This window comes from Bipolaris sorokiniana (assembly GCF_000338995.1).
Source record: "Bipolaris sorokiniana ND90Pr unplaced genomic scaffold COCSAscaffold_1, whole genome shotgun sequence".
Lineage (NCBI taxonomy): Eukaryota > Fungi > Ascomycota > Dothideomycetes > Pleosporales > Pleosporaceae > Bipolaris > Bipolaris sorokiniana.
The window spans coordinates 2690806-2709664 of NW_006911895.1; the positions used below are offsets into that span (position 1 = coordinate 2690806).

General features: G+C 49.5%; 6 protein-coding genes across 6 annotated transcripts; 1 reads left to right on the forward strand and 5 right to left on the reverse strand.

The window, feature by feature from the left end:
- Window positions 1-244: 244 nt before the first annotated feature.
- Window positions 245-1365, reverse strand: COCSADRAFT_22069 (uncharacterized protein; the record flags this gene model as incomplete). Its single annotated transcript, XM_007695898.1, has 2 exons — window positions 245-334; window positions 385-1365. The coding sequence occupies 2 exons, from the start codon at window positions 1363-1365 to the stop codon at window positions 245-247; spliced, it is 1071 nt and encodes a 356-aa protein (XP_007694088.1).
- Window positions 1366-3984: 2619 nt separating this feature from the next.
- COCSADRAFT_195636 (uncharacterized protein) lies at window positions 3985-4596 on the forward strand. The gene has a single exon (XM_007696910.1). It carries the CDS (start codon window positions 4013-4015, stop codon window positions 4490-4492), a length of 480 nt encoding a protein of 159 aa, XP_007695100.1. The 5' UTR covers window positions 3985-4012; the 3' UTR covers window positions 4493-4596.
- Window positions 4597-4747: 151 nt separating this feature from the next.
- On the reverse strand, window positions 4748-8170 carry COCSADRAFT_177565 (uncharacterized protein). The gene is made up of 2 exons (XM_007696911.1): window positions 7849-8170; window positions 4748-5230 (listed from the first exon to the last, which is right to left on the reverse strand). Exons 1-2 carry the CDS (start codon window positions 8043-8045, stop codon window positions 4915-4917), a joined length of 513 nt encoding a protein of 170 aa, XP_007695101.1. The 5' UTR covers window positions 8046-8170; the 3' UTR covers window positions 4748-4914.
- Window positions 8171-10371: 2201 nt separating this feature from the next.
- COCSADRAFT_195638 (uncharacterized protein) lies at window positions 10372-12048 on the reverse strand. The gene is made up of 3 exons (XM_007696912.1): window positions 11886-12048; window positions 11162-11808; window positions 10372-11103 (listed from the first exon to the last, which is right to left on the reverse strand). Exons 1-3 carry the CDS (start codon window positions 11987-11989, stop codon window positions 10595-10597), a joined length of 1260 nt encoding a protein of 419 aa, XP_007695102.1. The 5' UTR covers window positions 11990-12048; the 3' UTR covers window positions 10372-10594.
- Window positions 12049-13362: 1314 nt separating this feature from the next.
- Window positions 13363-15572, reverse strand: COCSADRAFT_215109 (glycoside hydrolase family 79 protein). The gene is made up of 2 exons (XM_007696913.1): window positions 14562-15572; window positions 13363-14510 (listed from the first exon to the last, which is right to left on the reverse strand). The coding sequence occupies exons 1-2, from the start codon at window positions 15376-15378 to the stop codon at window positions 13597-13599; spliced, it is 1731 nt and encodes a 576-aa protein (XP_007695103.1). The 5' UTR covers window positions 15379-15572; the 3' UTR covers window positions 13363-13596.
- Window positions 15573-17137: 1565 nt separating this feature from the next.
- Window positions 17138-18040, reverse strand: COCSADRAFT_22073 (uncharacterized protein; the record flags this gene model as incomplete). Its single annotated transcript, XM_007695899.1, has 3 exons — window positions 17138-17232; window positions 17366-17496; window positions 17616-18040. 3 exons carry the CDS (start codon window positions 18038-18040, stop codon window positions 17138-17140), a joined length of 651 nt encoding a protein of 216 aa, XP_007694089.1.
- Window positions 18041-18859: the final 819 nt, after the last annotated feature.

Below are 18859 nucleotides of genomic sequence, written 5' to 3' on the forward strand. Positions count from 1 at the left end.
ACAAACCGTCCCGAGACCGCGGAAATGGTCTTGGCATTCATCATGTTCTTTGATTCACGGTGATTTGCCTCATGTGCTGCGTTAGTCGTAGCGGGGATGCTAAGTGCGCGAAGTGAAGATTCCCACATCGAGGTAGTTCCTAACACTAACGTGAGTAACTTTCACTCTGCCGTTGGACTTGGCATAAGGATCAGCTGAGTAGATATATTCGGAGCGTGTGAGGAGTTTGGTGCTCTGAGAGGGCTCAGAACCATATCTTGATCAGCTCCTCCGAGACTGCAGACGGAGTGAGGACACCTGACTCAGTGATGATTCCAGAGATCAGATCTGGAGGCTGTTTTTGGGTTAGTACATCATGTATGAACTGCATGATGCGAAACCTACAGTGAAATCAACGGCGTCATGTGCGTCGAGCGGAGCGACTGTCGAGCCTTGTTTTGCGGTCATGTCAGCAATGGCCTCGTCGAAGACATTACGCTGCTCTTGTTCACCCTTGATATTTTGTTCGGCCTTGTTTTCCTCGGCCACTTTAAAGTCCAAGACTTTCTGCTCGATTGGCAAGTCGAATTGGCTCAGCGGGTAGAGCCTGACGAACTTGTGGCTCTCGGCCACGACGTAGAATGGCTTTCCCTTGCTCTTGGCTAGCACACCCAACTGGTATGTTCCCATGCGCGATATTATTCCGCCGTTTTCTACAACACCTTCGGCGCCCACAATGACCATGTCGACCTTGCCCAACGAGTATGCAACTGCCGAGTCTGGGATCGTGGCCACCGGTACGTTGTGTTCTCGGAGATCGGCGACCGTCTGCAACCCCTCCTTTGAATCGAGCGAGCTTTCAGATGGCAGGACATATACGACCTTGAAGCGGAGAGTGCTTGATTCCGCCGCCCTTCTCAATAGCGCACCCACCACTCGCGAGCCACCGTTTGTAAGTACAGTGCCACCGTCCCGGATGAAGTGCTTGCCAAAACTGGCTATCTTCTCCCTGCTCTGCTTTGCTCTGTCCACAAACAGTTTTCCGTTAGAGAGCAAGTGGTTTCGTATCGCGCGGAAATCATCTTCTGGGCCCAGATTCAGGCTGGCGGGGCGGTTGAGGGTGGTAATAAGATAGCGCTGGAAGAGGTCGGTGCCGGCAGAGAGTGAGATGGGGTTTGCGATTGAAGCCTTCAGCGCGGCAGTGTGGCGTTCAAGAAGATCGAGAGTCTCGGCGACGGTTGACACAGAACTTTGTGCGATTGCTTCAACAAGCGCCTCGATGGCCGCGACGGGCATAGTAAGCTCGGGATCATCTTCTAGGATTCGGCGATAGGTCGCGACAATATCGAAGTCGGGCTTCGTCTTGGCCGCAGGTTCTGCACTCATTTTGACGGTAAAATGTGGGTGTGTTGCTATTTCGTAGACTTTTGGATATTTTGTAGGGAGGGGTCGTCGGCGATTGAGTCATTCGCCAAGACCAGAGGATTAACTCCGACCATAGTATCCCCAGATTTCATCCAGACCTGCTAGCGAGACAAACACCACTGAACTTATTCCCTGGTTATGTATAGATTGCCAGGGCCTTCTAGGAATGATTTCGCTTATTATGAAAATATCGGTCTATGAGAGCTAGTTCACAATGGCTACGTTTGTCGCATGCAATCATTCGTGTCTATCACAACCGAGTACCCTAGGAAATGCCCAGTCTTTGATCTAACAAAGCTGTTACTGGCTTTTCCTCTGCTCTGATTCCTGGTGATTATTTTTACGCTACTGCATGATATGAAAATTGGCAAGAGCATGAGTACGATCACCGATGATCAGCTTACGCAACTGCCATCCAAATCGATCAAGTTATGCTGCATCTCATCAACAGCCTTACCGTATGAAAGCCACATAGAGATGTTTGAGCATACACATAGATCACCTAAAGACTTTCAGATATGATTGCAAATCGGAACCGTTTCTTGTACCTTTTGCGGAGTACTGTGGGAATAAAACGAAGTCGGTGTTTGACGGATAAGTGCCGTGCTTGCCTCAAAAGATTCCTGAGTTGACAGCTAGAGTGGTATGCGAAGTCAAAGTAAAGGTGTTCTACTATAGTTGCTAAAGTCATCGCAGTTGTTTCGCATAATGACGCTTGCGATGTCTTTTTCGATAAGACCATCTTGATCTAGGGTCCATGAGCACGAATCAACCACATGTGAGGTATACAATACTATTGCAAGGTTTTCTGAGCCTTGGAATAGCCTGCACTCAACCATGTGCTATCATCACTCTCACAACAAACAAATGCATTACTGGTCGTACGTAGTGCACTCACGCTTTCTCGCCTTCCTGTCACGGTGATCCCGCAAGATCAATAACGAGAGTTTTCGCTGCGTCCATATTTGCTGTGAACCTACAACATCCGCGCCTTGTAACTTTCTCAGTTACTTTGTTTTCCGATCTTACCCCAGACATGGACAAACCCCCAGCCACCTCCCACCAAATGCCTCCCCCTCATCGGAAGGCGAACAGAGTTTCACAGCTGATCGAATACTATCAAAACTTGACTTCTCCTTTGTCCTCGACCCCAAATACCCCTGTTAAGAAGACACTTATTATCGAACCGGGCCCATCACCAGCAGTCAGTCTAGTCAAATGTCTAACAACTCCATGTGAAGGACTGGAGACCGATCCGCCTCAGTCCGACAGTAATTCTACAGTAGTTACTTCTCCCATATTCTCTCAAAAAGCACGTGAGAGTCCAAGGAAGGTGCTGCCTTCTTCGTCAGTGCAGGACTTTATCATTACAACATCGACCACGGTCACTCTTCCAGCCAAGGCTTATTACAAAAACTGCCGAATATAGGCACTAGGCCTCACACGGGCTCACTTGGATCCGGATGAGGAATCTGCGGCACATTTCCAGCCTCGAGATGTAAGACCATATTCAATGTTCAATGTTGAACACACGTTAAGATCACCCGGCACGTCTACTACCTCACCAGCAACGCCACCTGGAGCAAATCCTGTTCGTAAAGCTTGCATCGTCAGTGAAATGGGATTTAATCTACGGACAATGTAATCCACACCTCAAGAGCAGCAGCAACACGTGTTGCACTCGGAGACCGACGTGACCTCTTCTGCGGGGTGGTGGAGCGCTAGGGACCGCACTTCAGAAACACACGCTTCTCGTTCTATTAGTCCAGTTACTTGTCGCGAGACACGATAAAGGCCAATGACTGAAGATCAAGTTCCAAGGCTTGCTCAATCTATCAAGGATCATGAAGATGTTCTATACTCGACCCACGCCCTGGATGACGTTACCGGACCTGATTGGGTGTTGGGTGAGGAGATCAAAGACGCGCCGAAAGTTCTTGAAGACCCTCACCTATTTTTAGTTAGTGATAGTCACAGGAGTTGGGGGACTCATCAGAAGTCAGTTTGAAGAGGAGGTTGTACAAAGTAAGCCGAAAATTCAAGAATCCTCGAACAAATAAGAGAACTATAGCACATTGATACCCAAAGAACGCCCGTGTTCGAAGCGTTGGCCGCAGTATTGCGGAGTCAAATTCCTACCCTCCATCCGAGGAAGATTCAGCAACAATTCTTCGACGGATAAATAGTATGCGATGTTCTTGTATGATGACGCGTTTTACATGGGGCCCGACGTCATGCGCGAACGAAACTTCAGGGCCTCTATGGTTGTAGCTCACATGATGGTGAGCCGTCTTCCTACCCAAACTAGCATTACCAGAAAGGAACGTGTTCTGGACCAGTCGATTTGCGCAGGTCATACAGATCAGAAAGAATATATGTTGATCTCTCAGGCCAGCTAAGCACTCATCGACTGACAAGTTCCACTCCCACACACACGCGTCACTTTCCCGACCTCTCGTACAGCATGACAATAATATCAGGCATCGCCTCAAAAGTGAAGGATATTCACTTAGTACCTCCTACAGAAGAGGAAACATCCTCATCAAAACAAAATCTCAATAGTTCAAAGCAGTCCCATCCGGAACCGAAACGGCCCATCCTCGAGATCATGTCCTATGACCGCTTCACTCCACCAAGTCCGACACCCGACCTTGAATACGATTGCCGCATAACCAACAACCCATCTGAAGAACTCCGTAAAAAATGTACAGGGCTCGACGCCATTTTGCAAGAAGAGCTTATGAGCCGGAGCTCGTTTAGCAACATGGTTACACGGGCTGAGAGCGACATTAGACGTCTTATGGAGGTGGAAGATGTGAGGGCTCTTCGGGCAGATGAGACAGCTATTGTGAGGGTAGGATGTCTCTGTGGGAGTGGCCACCATCGCAGTGTAGCGTTTGCAGAAAAACTGGGACAGGTGCAGTGGTGTGAGCAAGGGGAGTGGGAAGTCAGAGTCTCGCATCGGAATCTAACTAGTGGGGTAGAGGAGACGAAGCAGGTTAGGAGTGAGAAGAGCAAAAGGAGGGAAAACAAAGAGACAGAAAAGGAGGACATACATGGGTACGCTGGAGGAGCGGCGCGGAAATAGTTGAAGTCGACCATGACCGGAATTTACAGGGATCAAATGGCTTTGTCTAAATCGGAACAATCTACCTTCGATACATCCATGGAGTTGCAGAAAGTACAAACGGCTCATACACCTTCTGCGCTGCACCGCCTCTCTATAGCTCAAGCCTCGTCATAAACGAATCGGGCAGCGAAACCTCAGAAGCATTACGACCCACCTGTGCATTCTCAAACCGTCTCATCTCCCGCGCCTCCTCCCACAAACGCTTTTTCCTATCCTCAATCTGTCGCATTTCGGCCTCTGCCGCCTGTCTCGAGTTCTTCGCCCACTGTCCAATCTTCTTCACCCCCCCTAATCACTGCATCCACCTTGCCCGCACTCTCCTTGTCGCCAATGTTCTTTTTTGCGTCTTCGTCCGCGATCCTAACACCATGCTCTCTCTGCTAGATCCGCCATATATCGTCGTCCCATGACTCGCTCTTTGCTGCAGTTTCGTACTGAGCCCACCATTTTGTCATTCTAGGGGAGGTCACGTCAACGTTGTAGATGTGCCAGCCCCATGCGGTGGCGTCTTTGGCTATGGCGTCGTTGCGAGCGGCTATCGAAGGGTCATTTGAAGGTGGTAGAGCGATGTACTCGGTTGTTGTATTGTGGTAGCGTGGGGTGTAGGGGTATGAGAGCCAGCCGGACATTTGGTAGTAGATTGAGATAGCAAGGATGATCATTGTGAGAGATGGTGTTCCAAGGGTATGGGGTGTTCTGTTGCTGTAAGGGGGCTTGGGGGTTCAATTGGCTTCATTTAGTATTAGGATCTTGTAAAACATGGATATTGTATAATATTATGGTAGCGGCTCATTGATGGTTTCTACACAGTGAGGTTTGTTATCTTCACTTTGCTTTCACCTTTCACACTGTCACTCTAGTTCTACACATGGATTGTTCTCATAGCAGGGCCGAAAATGTGCAAGTGAAAAGCATGAGGCAGTATGACCTCCTTCCCTGTGATGTGTGATCCACGCCCTGCGTACTGTAACTGTATGCCCGAAGCAAGTGGCACTTCATGTTGAACAGCACTCTACACCTTCGCTACACTTGAGCACACTCATATCTATAGTCTGACTACAGGAACACTCTCATAGAACGCAATATTCTAACAGTTAACTATCTCTGTATACTTTGCAAATATTACAGTGCTCTCTCCGAGTTCTGCTCAGAGATGGTGAATTTACTGTTTGACACCATCTAACGGATCCATTGTGAATTCGAGGGATGGAGCACCTCCTGTCAATAGACAAGCAGCAGAGCACATGAATTCAATGACATACGTCACAATATTTCTTCCACTCTGTGCCAAGTATTCACTCAATTGCTGGCACTTGAACAACGCAATGCATGATCGTGAAAACAACCGCTCCACAACGATAAGGTGCATGCTTGGTGCATGCAGGCTCTTCAGCGCCGCAGCTCACCAGATCGACTGGCTCGGAGTTCTTCCTAAGATATATCCAAAGCTGTCTCACCTGTATCTTAGGTTCGCCTCACCTTGTGATGGAGTTATTTCTTTTTTTCTGTCATCACCTTGTTCCATCGGTACGTTTGTATGCATACACTCACGATCCCAAGAGCCAAGTACTGCCCAGTATCCTCACGTTGTCACGCTGGCATCATATCTACTTCTTGCCAGATCAATCACTATAGAGGAGAGGTGTTCTAGCCTCTTATCCCTGGTAACGCCCACACCGCTCAGATAGTAGTTGCTGCCAAAAACAATGAAGCATGGACCATACATCGTGTAATCAGGCGTCATCCAGCCTCGGCATCGAGACGTCAGGGTTTTGAGCATCGGTGCCGATAGTACTTACATATACTCCACAATCTTGGCATTTTTTTTCCGCGTGCGGATGCAAGAAAGATGCAGTGTGCAGTAAGTACAGCAAAGAGTTGCATATGTGTAAGATTGCCCCAAACGCAATGTGGAGATAGGAATGGGAGAAGAAGAAAAAAACAAGCCTGGATAGGCATAGTAACCGTGCGTGCGAAGGTGTCTACGTGGCCCAACTTGACTGACTCTGACTGAACATTAGAGTTTTGGCAACAGCAGCAACGTAGCACACAGACATGCAAGAGTCACGATGTGCTCGATGGTGGAACCTGTTGTACGCACATCGTCATCACCGTCTTTGCATCACATGATATATGCTACATAGTTCGTCTCGTAAGCTAGCAGTAAACGAGAAGCGAGAGGTCCAGACTCCTGTCAGGCAACCTTTTGTTTTTCTTTGCTGCCTCACGCATGACGATGCATCCGTGTATCCGAGCTCTACAGGCCCGAACCCTACCCATACATATCCCATATAATCTATGCACGGTTCACAGTCTCTCACGCTGCAAGGACCAAGCTTACCTGTCACAAGACGTGTTGCGCACAAACCTCGTAAACAAATCAAAGGATACCACGACATGTTTGCATTAATACTAACTATTAAAATTATTATCTCAGTCAACTTTTTTTGGCGGCCCAACTAAATCTCCTGCGTGACGTCCCCAAAGCAATTGCCTGATGAATCAGCTTACTATTGGTAAGCGAAGCATCGAAAGGGCAAAAAAGAACAAAAGATCCCCCCGCAGCAGGGTCGGCCAAGAGAGGGGATGGGGGTTGAGAGTAGTCCGCGTGCTCTGTTTCCCCAACAATGCAGCGATCGTCCCATGCCCCCCTCCCCCCTCGCTCTTCTAACCGAGCCAAGCTTGCTTCTCCTGCTTCTGCGCATTCCCATTATGCAAGCCAAGTCCGATCCCAACTACCAAGAAAGAAAAGAAGGAAGCGAGAAAAAAAAACTGATGAACCGAAAAAGGTGCCAGTTTGGTTGTGTGAGGGTTAAAAAAGCCAACCTATTGTTTTCCCCCAGAGTCCCTTGTCTCTCACATACACACACACACCCATGTCCACGTGGCCATCTTCTTCAATCCGTTCTGTCGGGCCGACAAGAATCGGGATGAAAAAAACAAGCAGTCTTTCTTCTCTGGGTGGAATTGACAAAGGGAGAAAAGGGGTGCGTGCGTGCGTTATGCCGTGTTGGGTTGTCGTACAAAGAGAGGAGAAGAGAGAAGAGGAAATGACCGAAAATGATGTCATTCCTCTCTCTTCCTCTCTCTCTCTCTTCCGTGCGCGTAATTAGACTGACTCTGGAGGTGATCTTATCCTTCTCCATCGTGGAAGGGGACTTGGCAAAAAAAGGGACCTTCCTCCCTTCCTCTCCGCTCGCTAGTTTCATGTTGTGGGTTTGGGCTGCAAAGGCCCTTGTCATCATTCTCCGCTCTCGCTCGTGTCTGTGTGTCTGCTTCTACTCCCCACGTGGGACGGGTGATGAGCTCATCACTCCTCGGACTCGACGCTCTCGACGCTTGGCGAAGGGGACGAGTTGCGGGTGTATCGTGAGGAGAGGGTTGGGCTGGCAATGGGTTGTTGGGAGATGGTGGACTCGCTGTCGGAGGAGAGGTCTTCAATGGGGAGGCGGAGCATTTGTCCTCCAACGAGGTTGGGGACGTAGACGTATTGAGGTGCTGGAGAAGACATGGTGTTGATGGTAGTAGTAGTAGTGTTGGTGTTGTAGTAGTGTAGTAGAAGGAGGTGATGGTCGATGTATTACTTTTTGAATGATTCGAAGATGATGTCTAGTATGAAGTTCACGATGTTCTGGCTTCCAAGTCATGGAGGTGGGGGACAAGCACCCATCTATATACTCTTAACTCTCAGACCACCCCAGCCAAAACAGAGGCCCTATCGCTCTCTCAACGATGCCACTCACACACCACCCCAAGCTCCACCCATGTAGCCCACACCAACCCAAAACCCTATCCCCGACAATCCAAGCACCGTATTACCCACCCGGTCCCAGACGCAGCCAACCAGCGGTCCCATTCCCACCAAGGGTAGCGGGGCACTATCTCCGTCTCCTCCGCTTACCAGCGCTGATTCGGCGCCGCACCTGCACAACGCGTGGCAAGTCTCCCCGATGCAGCTGAGGTGTGCCGACTTATTGCGTCCGGCCCACGGCGATAAGTGGTTCATGCGCGCGGTACGTCGTTCAAGGCCCCGCATCCCCATGCCCATGCCAATACCGCACATCACACTTGCCAAAAGCCCATAATATTGCCTTGTCCTCTCCCACTCCCTCTCTCTCTCGTCCGCTTTCCGCCAGCGAAACCCAAAGGCCAAGCCCGGGCGCCTAGTCCTCGTGATTTTAGCGCCGCTCGCGTCGCAGCGTCCGCAGGCCTAGACCTTCTTGTCTATCGCCTGCTAAGAGCCTGGGCAGGAAAATCTATCATCGTCATTCACTGGCTTTGTCTTCTGCCTGGCTGGGTTGCGCCATATGGGATAGGCAGAATGCCAGTCCTTGCGATGTTTGCCTTGCCGTGGTGCCCAATACGAGGCTTTTCTCAGCTCCCCAATTGAGGATTGAGGATCGACATTTTCACCCAAAAAAAAAAACAGAGTTCGTGATAGAGTGCCTGGTTTTAGCGAACAAGTGTTGGGCCGCCCGGGTCAGTGCGGTTTCATGTTCGGACTTTGTGTGTAGACAAAAGACCGAAGATGAGTCAGATGCTTTTCGATTTGCAAGAGTGTGCAACATGTGGACGACGGTGTTTGGATAGAGATACCTGATCTTGCTGAGGTGGTCAAAAAAAGGAAGCAAAGTGTCGCTGTCGGTCATGGTGGAGATGGACTACAGTTCACGATGACGGTTGTGGGGGTTTGGCTTGGCCTGGTATCCAGATACCCTGCTCCTGGGCATTTTGAGGCGGGGCCGAGTAATGCGCCGAGAGCTTCGATACGATTCTATTCACACCTTACGATGGCCGTGGCGATTGCTACATAACACGTAGGAAGTATATTAACCCAAGTAGACTAGCCGTCCGTACAAGACATGATGCTTTTTCAGCTGCATACTGTTCTACGACTCGTGTAGAGGGTACCGAGACCCTTTGGCTCCGCGATAGTTTATTGTTGCGCACGGTTGGGGGCGTGGGAGCCATTGAATGTGGCGTTTGGCCTTTGCCACTATACATCGGAACCTCGTTTATAGTTGCAGCAGAGGAGCGAGCCAAGAAGCGCGGAACATTTTTCCTCTTGGGAACAAAAAGTTTTCAACAAGCATTTTGGAAACGATTATAGTATTTCATTCACTGTCTATTGAATCCCAATCTCAACTCAAACCCACGAGAACTCTAATTAACCAACGGCTATCTAACTTGCACCCAAGTCTCGACTTTCCGTACACGTAATACCACCGAGAACCTAATCTAATATCTCTACATGCCAAGGAATGCATCCAAGAACCTCCGCCAACCCTCCGCCAATACTCCCCTTTCGTCAAAGCATGACCATTAAAACCACACTCTATTCTGCGGTACCGGGTGCGCCCGAACCAGCATAATACCAATACATCCCGAATGACCTCTACAATATCAGGTACAAATTCAGATCATATGATATAAGAAACGTATATTTGCTTTTCCAGGAAGCGGTACGCTGGCGGCGCCAGCGAGAAACAGGGTAACTAGCGCGATCAAACTTTGTAACAACTTTCAGTTAGCATGAGAGAGGAGCAAGATAAGACTGGGGCTCTGAACAATGGCTGTGATAAAGTAAAAAAAAAATTGCAAGTACATATGAGCAAGCGCTGACGTTGTTTGCGGGGAAGGACGTGATTACGCTATGCCCAAGTTGAATTGACTTTGATGTCGCGTTGACCCGTTGCTTATGCTTCGGTACTAACAGCGGATGTGAGGCGGGAGTATCCATGAGAAAGCTTATCTAATTAAAATGGTATTTAACTATTTGTTCAAAGGTTCTGATGCCACAATCCTGATACAAAAGTTGTGATAAGAACATTTGCATTACTACTAGAACTTTAGTCCTTCACTGGAACCCCGTAACCAAATCTTACGTCATGAAACAAATGCTATAGAAGCCGCTAAAACTCAATCTCCGCTCTGATCGGGCGTGGTGTACAAAAAACGTCAAGTGCATCAAAATAATCTCATAATTACGACAAAGCAGGATGTTCCTATATGTTCAAAGCGCCTATACTCCTCCCTAGTGCCACGCTCATATATCCAAAACTAGACATCATCATCTAGTCTAGCTGGCCTAACCTTGCTAGCTCCAGCATCTCCTTGGTTACCCTTCCAACCCCAAGGCACATCAGCCATCGTTTTATCCTCGTCCTTCCCAGGCCACATGATCTGTCCGAGGAACAGTGCGCGAGCACAGAACACGGCCGTCATGAGCCACATGATTACAAGCAATAGAGTCAGTGCACTCGCCACGCCATTAATAGCTTCACTCTTTAGCACCTTCCCTGCTTGTATCGTCGCGAGCGTGAGTCCGGCATTTGGGAAAATAAAGGCCCACCAGTTTAGCGTAAAAGACATTTTGCGGGCTCCGACTATGACAGCGATGGTTGTGACAAGGAAGAACCAGTAGGCGAACAGTATAACGAAAAGACCAGCGACGATGCCGATTATGCGCAGAATTTCGCCGTCGGGAACAGAAATAGTTGTCAAATAGTTTGCTGGGACTTGATTTGGTGCTTGATTTGCAAGGGAAAGTAGTCCGGCAGCAGTGTAGCCTAAAATTGTTAACATGGTGACAACGGTAGTCTATTTTTGTGAAGAGTAAAGACTTACCTGCTGGACCAACAGAAACAAACATGCCCGGTCTAGTAGATGGAGATGGCAAAGCATGCGTCATAAGACGCTGCATATAAAGACCATATAGCAAGAACGACACCAACCACGCAAGTCCCTTGAACATGATTGCACTCACGAAAATCTTCCAGCTTGCACCCGGAGGCTGACCTGGCAATATAGTCCCAGCCAGCGTTCCCACTACAAGCAGAGGGTAAATAGGAAAGATCCAGGCTGGAACGGCATCAGCAACGTTAAGCCGCTCAAGACGGAAGAACATAGAGTACTGCAACAGCCCGACAAGAAACGCTGCAGCACAGTACATCCAGTACGTAACTTCGAGCCCCTTGGTCAGCCAAGGTCCAGTCGCCGAGTCACCGTAGATGTATGTGCAATTCAGAATCAGCGCGAGGGACACCCAGTAGGTGCCGAAGAAGAGACCTTCGACTGGATGATGCAGGGACCCGCGGAGTTTCCGAGGAACGAGTAGGAAACGGGTGAGCATGCATAGGTTGAAAAGGACGAAGAGGACTAGATCGAAGATGAAGACGACTTTGCCGATTGTTCGTAGCCCGGTAAATTTGTTTGGCGTATTTCCTAATACCACAGCAAGGGATCCTGTAGACATTGTGCACGCGAACCATGGCCTATTGTCTCGTTAGCCTACTTCCTGAAGCCATTGTTCTTTTTTTTTGGGGGGGGGGGGGGTAACGTCAAAACACACCATGTGAAGTGAGCAAGTCGATCACGAAGGCCCACCTGCTCCGGCGGCTTCTCATCATCATCATCATCCTTGTATTGGCTGTGCTTTCTATCGCGAAATCTCATGGTGCTGACAATGAAAAAAAACCTCACGCGGCGAAAACAAAAAAAGTGTCAAAGTAGCGGTGCCCACGCTCCCAGATAATAGTGCAGCTCATGACCCTATCAACCTAGCTGTCAAAAACAAGCTGCGCATCATTCGTCATCAGCTTTCGCTCCATACTGAGACTTTCGGATCATCGGCACAGTGAGCATTTGATCGCGCGTAAGTGTGGGTGGAGCTAGGGGGAAATTTTTTGGAGATGCTATGATGTCATTGTGAAGGCGCCGAGCGTGGAGAGTGGGTTACGTCAGGCCTGACTCATTTGCTGGGTTTTCGACGAGAACATGGATGTTTTGGAAAATTGCCATTTTGGGATTAACAAGTCTTGATGTGTTTCGCGTCTAGTGGTAGAGTAGTGGGTGGTCGTGTTACGATAGGATTGAGTAGCAGAGTTGCCAAGACCTACTATGCGATCCGATAGCCGTTGCTGATCGCCAGTGGTTTTACCCCGCTTGGCTTGTATGGTCTGCTAGAGATGGAATCAATAGTCCAAGAATATCTGCTACTGTTTGATCCATCGACGCTAGAATGTTAGCATGGGAATGCCATTCCTTAGCTGGCGGTAGATCACGTGAGGAGCATCAGTTAAGAGTAGTCGAAGGTGGGACTTTCCCTTGTATCAAAGAGAAGAAAGGGTAGATAGATAAGAAAAATCGGACAGTCTTAGTATCGAAGATAATATGTGGGCAAAGCCGTATCCCTCCCCAGCATCGTTCCAAGACGTAAATCGTATTTAATTCCTTCTAAGATATCAATCAGGTTACACAGAAAGTGAATCCAACGACATAAAACTATTCATTCACTCCAACATTCTAGCCTTTGCACCTGTTTATTTTACAGGAGTACGAACATTCATATATCCCTTGGCCTCCTACATCCATCATCCAAATGGCATACCCTATGGCTCAGTGTGTCAATCTGCCTAGAAGCTTGATTTAGAACAGGAGCAGATACTAGTAATAGGATACATGAAATGCTCTATGTAGTGAGAAACAACATGTCTTGTCATATCATGCCTAGTACAGCGAACACACTCGTAACATGTTCGTAAAACGCGGTATGATTTTTGGCTTCTGGGAAGGTAATCACACCAACTAAACATGAGCAATAAACTTTAGATAGTTAGATATATTGCAACCATCTCCAAGAGACAAAAATTCACATGTGTAGGTGCACATTCAGTTGACACTGTTACACATCTGCCATATAGGTACGTAACACGTGACAAGTCCCACACGCACATGTCAACGTACTCTATATCCACGTACATACACATACAACTCTACACGCCTTATTACTACGTCCTTTGCAATTGTTAACCCATTAATCCAAGTTGTCTTTTTGTTTGAACAACAACAATGCCAATAGAGATATCCCCGGAAAAGCCCGAACCCAAAACCAATAGAAAACGCCAGTCATAATGCATATGCAAGGTCCATGATGCAAGTCTTGTGATGAGAGAGAGAGAGGGATAAGGAAATGGATGCAGAGAGACGGAGAGAGAAAAAGGAGAGACGGATAGTCAAGGGAAAAGTCGTACACGGCTGGACTAACTAGCCCATACCACTCATTACACCACCGCCAAACCGACCAGCACTGCCAGCATGCCGGTGATAGCAGCGAAACCAGCGCTACTGACAGACTTTGAAGCAGCACTACTCTTCTTGGACTGTGTGCCGTTTGGCGTGATTACAGCATTGACACCCAGCTGATTGCCAATGTTGGCAACGACAGCCTCACTATCCCGGACAGGGACGGTGATTTTGCCGGAGCCATCGGTACTCGTGACGACAACGGTACTGTCGACGGCAGAAGATTCGCCGGTAATGTCATCGTACTTCATGCCATTCCAAGTAACATCAGTTTGGGAATCGGCGCCAGGGGCGGTCAGATAAGAAATGAAGACTTCCTTGTTTGCGTTTTCAGAGCCAAGGTTGAGGTTGAATGTAAAGCTGCCCTTGGTCGAAGTCGAAGCATTGACTTGCTTGGCGTTGATCATGGTGACAGACTGCAGCTTGTCATTTGCGTAGGCGCTGTAGACGCGGATGCGACCGTCATAGCCAGCACCAACATCGCTTGTCCTTTCGGTTTTGATCTGGGTAGTTCCGTTGCCGTTGCCAATGATTTGGGCAACGGCAGCGTGGGCGTAGTATTGAGGGCGGACAAAGCTAGTGTCGCGGCCATACATGGGAATAGGTTGCCAAGCACTGGCGTTTGAGTTGTCGGTCATGTGCATTTGTACAGAAGAGATGCCGATGGAAGCGGCGTAGAGGAAAAAGTTCATGGTCCAGAGGGCAGCGCCAAAAACATCGCTGACAAAGGGCATACCAATAGGGCCTACAGAGCTCATTTCACGCAGGACATAGGGGAGGCCCGTCTTTAAGGCGATGCCGACTTGCTTCTCCCAGTACTTGAACTGGACATTAGTGGTGTCGAGATCCATTAGTTCATCAAGGGTAAGAGGAGTGGGTGTAACTCCAATGACTGCAGATTGTTAGTATGGCTGGTGGCTAGATGGGGCTCATGTTGACATACAATAGTAGTAGTCGTGCTGGTTCCAGGTAGCGAGAAAGTTGTCGCCGTTCCTGCCTTCCATGATGCCATCGTCGACCAGCTGGGCAATCTCAAAGGTGGTGCCAATGGTGGAGGCAGTTGCAGGAGCTTCGAAAAAGGACGAAGGGAGGTTAGCATTTTTGAGCACTCGCTCGTAGACAACTTCACAGCGGTCGAGCCATTGCGTCGTGTATGTGCTTCCACTCCATGCGCCAGCGCGGAACATGTTCTGCAGCCACAGGTCGGGCTCGTTGCCAACCTCGAACGAATACAACTTGACATTTTTCATACCGTCAATGGCGGCCTTTGCCATGTCGGTGATGCGGGTCTCCCAGTCGCTCTCCATGTAAGCCATATTGAGGCCGAAGGTGACGGGGGTATCCTTGGGGAACCGGTCCAGGGCAGTGAAATAGTTGGGACCAATAATCATCGCGTCAGCAGCCTTGGTGCCCTGTGCTTGTGAGTTCTTGTTGGCGTTCCATGCGAAGCGTTGGTTGTCTGCCTCGAAAAGCATGTAATCCTGCGTGTTTCCTCCGAGGCGGATGTGAGGGGGAGCGCCGGAGTAGTCTGCGAGGTTCTGTAGGAGTTTGATGGAAAACTGGTTAATCTGGTCGCCGCCAGTAAAGGAAAACAGGTTGGAGGGCTCGATGCCAAAGCCGGCAAACGACGGGTTGATGTAGTCGGAGGCATCTCTGGGGGCCTTTGTGTTTGGCGATATGGATAGGGACTGGGCTCTGGCGGCGGGGAGCGAGAGGATGGCCACTGCAAGGGCGGTGGCTGTAGATCTTGTAGAAAACATGGTCACAGCGTGGGACCAAGGGCCTCAATGGCAGCCAACGAGCGGACGGTGGTCGTAGACGAAGGGACAAGCGCGCAAAAACGAAAGACAGCAGCAGGGGAGACTGGGGCCAAAGGGTAGATGTAAGTGTGTCGAGGTTAAAGTGCGGGCGGGAAGGAGGAGGCAGGAGGCATGCAAGACAGAAGCGGACAGGCAGGCGGGCGGGAGGCCGGGGGTGGGGGGGGCGGACGAGCAGGCTTATCAGAGCAAGAGGGACTATGTTTCGATGTAAGTAGGTAAGCGGTTGGGAGGGCTGTGAAGGCAATTGATTGCACTTGACATGCGTCACCCCCAAACTGGAACCCGCCGCGACGCCGGGCCTAAGCCAGAGAGTACCGCCTTTGACGAGCATGACATCACGACACGCCCTCTTTGACGCCGGCCGAAACAGCAGCAGAGGAGGGAGACCCAGTGCGAGACGCCGGCCAAGTGGGCCCCGAGTAGTCGTGTTGCGCGTTGTGCTGGGGAAGAGAAGAAGAATCCGCGTCAGCTCTGGGCGACATAGTGGACCAGAGACCAGACTGCGACCACGCCCGCCTTGGCCATGCCTCGGATCTGCAGAGCCGCCAATCTGACGCGCCATCTGCCCTGATCCGCCCGCTGCTTGGTCGTCATGGCGTGCAGCCAGCCAGCTTGATGTGAGTTCCATGTCTGCCCCGGCGTGGGCTATGCGAGCATGTGTGCAGTAGAGTTTTTTTTTTCGTCCTGTCTTGTTTCCAGACTGCCCCCATTCGTCATGGAGCGCGCGCTGCCTTGGTTGTGTTTCCCAAGCTGGTGGGAAAGGCTTGATTTTATTGCCTAGCCCTGTTCCTGCTCATGCACCACTCGCTCCTTCCGACTGCAGTTACCCCCCACTTTCCACGCTGCGCTTTGCACTTTCCGCTTTAGCCACCAGCTACCAGCTACCAGCTACCAGCCACCAGCCACCTGCTTCTGGTAAGTCCTCTCTTTTCATCATAACCGCTTGATATCATCACCAACATCTTCTTCTGTTATCCACATACGAACTCTACTTACACCTCGTACCCGTATATCCAAGACCCCGGACGAACAATCCCTCCAATGCCTTGCTCCAGTCCTTCGTCCGAGTACGCGCTGCTTCACCAGGCCCACTAGTGCCCTTCTCCTGTCCAACCATTCAGCCGTCCAGTCGCGTATGTGGCTGCCTCTGTTCCCTCTGCTGCTCCTAGCTCCCTGCACCCTATTATAGTAACACCCCGAGTCGTGCTACAACCGCCAGAGTCGGATGCTGCGGAAGCCTCTGGCACAGACGTTTCAACTTTAGCCACCCGCAGACCCCACTATCGTTCTCACTCGCTTATACCAAATCTAGGCCCAGGTCGAGAGCCCTGATGCCTTCGCCATGATGCGCTTCCTTATTGCTCGCTCAAATAAACGTTGTGCGGCGAAAGTTAAAATTGCGCGAGCCTGAAGCATGGGAAAAGCTTGTTTCTGACGCATCTAGTAATCCGCTTGCTGCTCAAAGTTTAAATAGCAACTCTCCAATATATTGAATATTGCATCCTTTTCTCCTGGCTATTACGATATATGGATTGAAATAAAGGAATACACAGAATCCGGGGGTTTCTCACATGGTGATTTGCCCGTGTTTTATACACACGCACACTGCCTGTCTTTTCTTCCACCCAAATATTTACTTACTCCCACAGCCGAGTCCTCGCTCTCACCCCTTGCCTTGGTAGCCGAGACACAAGCCTTGCTACAACTTCCCCTTGAGCAAATTAGCGATCATCTCGCGTCCCGTAATCACTGTCGTGCGCCACAAGGTCGGGAAATCCAAGGTACTCGTAAAAGCTATCAACAGAAACCAAAAAAGTCAGCCACAATTTTCTCAAAAAAGTTTATTCTGCCTTTGCCCAGTCCTTGGAAATAGGGCGAAAGGAAGGAAAGGGGTGAGGAAGGCATGGTAGCCAGGGAAGAAACTTACTATCAGCATATCCGAATCCCAACATGGGCGGAATCCATCCTCTCGCATACTCGAGCGCAAAGCACTCTCCATCCATCTTGTACTGCTTAACCTCGCCGCGACGAAGATGATGCACGCTACCCTGAGGATACCTATTCCCCATCATTCGTCAGCAAAACCATTCATACTAACAACACTCCCAAAAAAACCGCTCCTTCCTCCCATGCAAGGAAGGCAACAACAACAAAAAACAACAGAAAACCAAACTCACCTCTCCGCCTCATAAACCCCCTTACCCGGCGCATACGCCAACTGCTCCCCCTTGAGAATATGAAAATAATCATCCGCAGTATGGCGACCCGTATGCCCCTCAGTCCCGACAGGCGTCCCAAACACAATCAGATACTCCGTCACACTCGCATGTATAATATACATAGCCCCCATTGCGCCCCCCGCATTATTAAACACCCACTCCTCATCGAGATTAATGTGCTGCGGGTGCGACGCGGACAGCGAGTCGACAATGTAGGATACGACGGCGGCGGTGTCGTTGCCGTGGCGCTCAATGGCCGAGAGACTGAGGGCGTGCAGCGCAGACGGAGTGAAGATGTAGAAGGAGTCGAGACGCGACTCGAGGGTGTAGAAGAGCGTGGTTAGGGCGCCCAGGACAAGCGAAAGCGTGAGTAGGAGGTGCATTGTTCAACGCGCGTTTACGCGGAACGCGAAACGCGAAACAATTAGAAGAAAAGAGTAAGAAAAGGGATTATGATGGAACAAAAAAAGAGAGTAGATTATCGCATTCCGCTCTTTCTACTTTGTTGTAAAAAAAAAAAAGTTGTTGTATGGGAGTATTCATACATAAAGTAAACGGTGCACGTACCCCCGGGCATACAAGACGAGTGAGAAACATGTGTCCGGATTGAGGCGCCCAAAGCCCGGAACCCCGGAATGCTCCACTAGCACAATGGCCTGTTTTTCCTCTCTTGCAAATCAAACCACATCCCCCCCGGTCTTCCCGTCTTCCGAGAGAGAGAGAGAGACAGAGAGAGGGCCGAACCCCCCTTTAATCGGGGCTTCAATTCGCTAGTAAATCTACTTTTACTAAAATACGTCCCGTATACACGTCTTTCTCATTGGACAAACACATTACCTAAGTCAAATTTAAAGGGGGGGAGGGGGGGCAGTGGAATACGATATACGGGCAATTCAAAAGTACTCAAGAGAAGAAAGAAAAAAAAGGGGGTATATATATTATCGCAAACTTGAAAACTATATAACTGCTTTACTCGCAAAAAAAAAGAAAGAAAAAAGAGGGTGCAGAAATATGTTGAAAGGAAAGCAGAGATAAACAAGCAAATAAACATACAACTCCCTTGAGCCTAACAAAATAAAACAGAAAACAAAAATGCTTTATCCGCTTGGTCATGTACTTACCCATAATATCCCTCCCAACCCGCAATCATTAACATTATACTCCGAAGATAGTTAAACCCCCCCCCCCCCCCCCCCCCCCAA

Coding starts and splice junctions, on each gene's coding strand:
- COCSADRAFT_195636 (XM_007696910.1), top strand. CDS start 4,013: ATGTCCTATGACCGCTTCACTCCACCAAGTCCGACACCCGACCTTGAA.
- COCSADRAFT_215109 (XM_007696913.1), bottom strand. CDS start 15,378: ATGTTTTCTACAAGATCTACAGCCACCGCCCTTGCAGTGGCCATCCTC. Junction 14,511..14,561: donor CCAGCACGACTACTACTATT/GTATGTCAACAT, acceptor AACAATCTGCAG/TCATTGGAGTTACACCCACT.
- COCSADRAFT_195638 (XM_007696912.1), bottom strand. CDS start 11,989: ATGAGATTTCGCGATAGAAAGCACAGCCAATACAAGGATGATGATGAT. Junction 11,809..11,885: donor CGACTTGCTCACTTCACATG/GTGTGTTTTGAC, acceptor ACGAGACAATAG/GCCATGGTTCGCGTGCACAA. Junction 11,104..11,161: donor TGTTTCTGTTGGTCCAGCAG/GTAAGTCTTTAC, acceptor TAACAATTTTAG/GCTACACTGCTGCCGGACTA.
- COCSADRAFT_177565 (XM_007696911.1), bottom strand. CDS start 8,045: ATGTCTTCTCCAGCACCTCAATACGTCTACGTCCCCAACCTCGTTGGA. Junction 5,231..7,848: donor GAGAGCGTCGAGTCCGAGGA/GTGATGAGCTCA, acceptor TTACAGCAACAG/AACACCCCATACCCTTGGAA.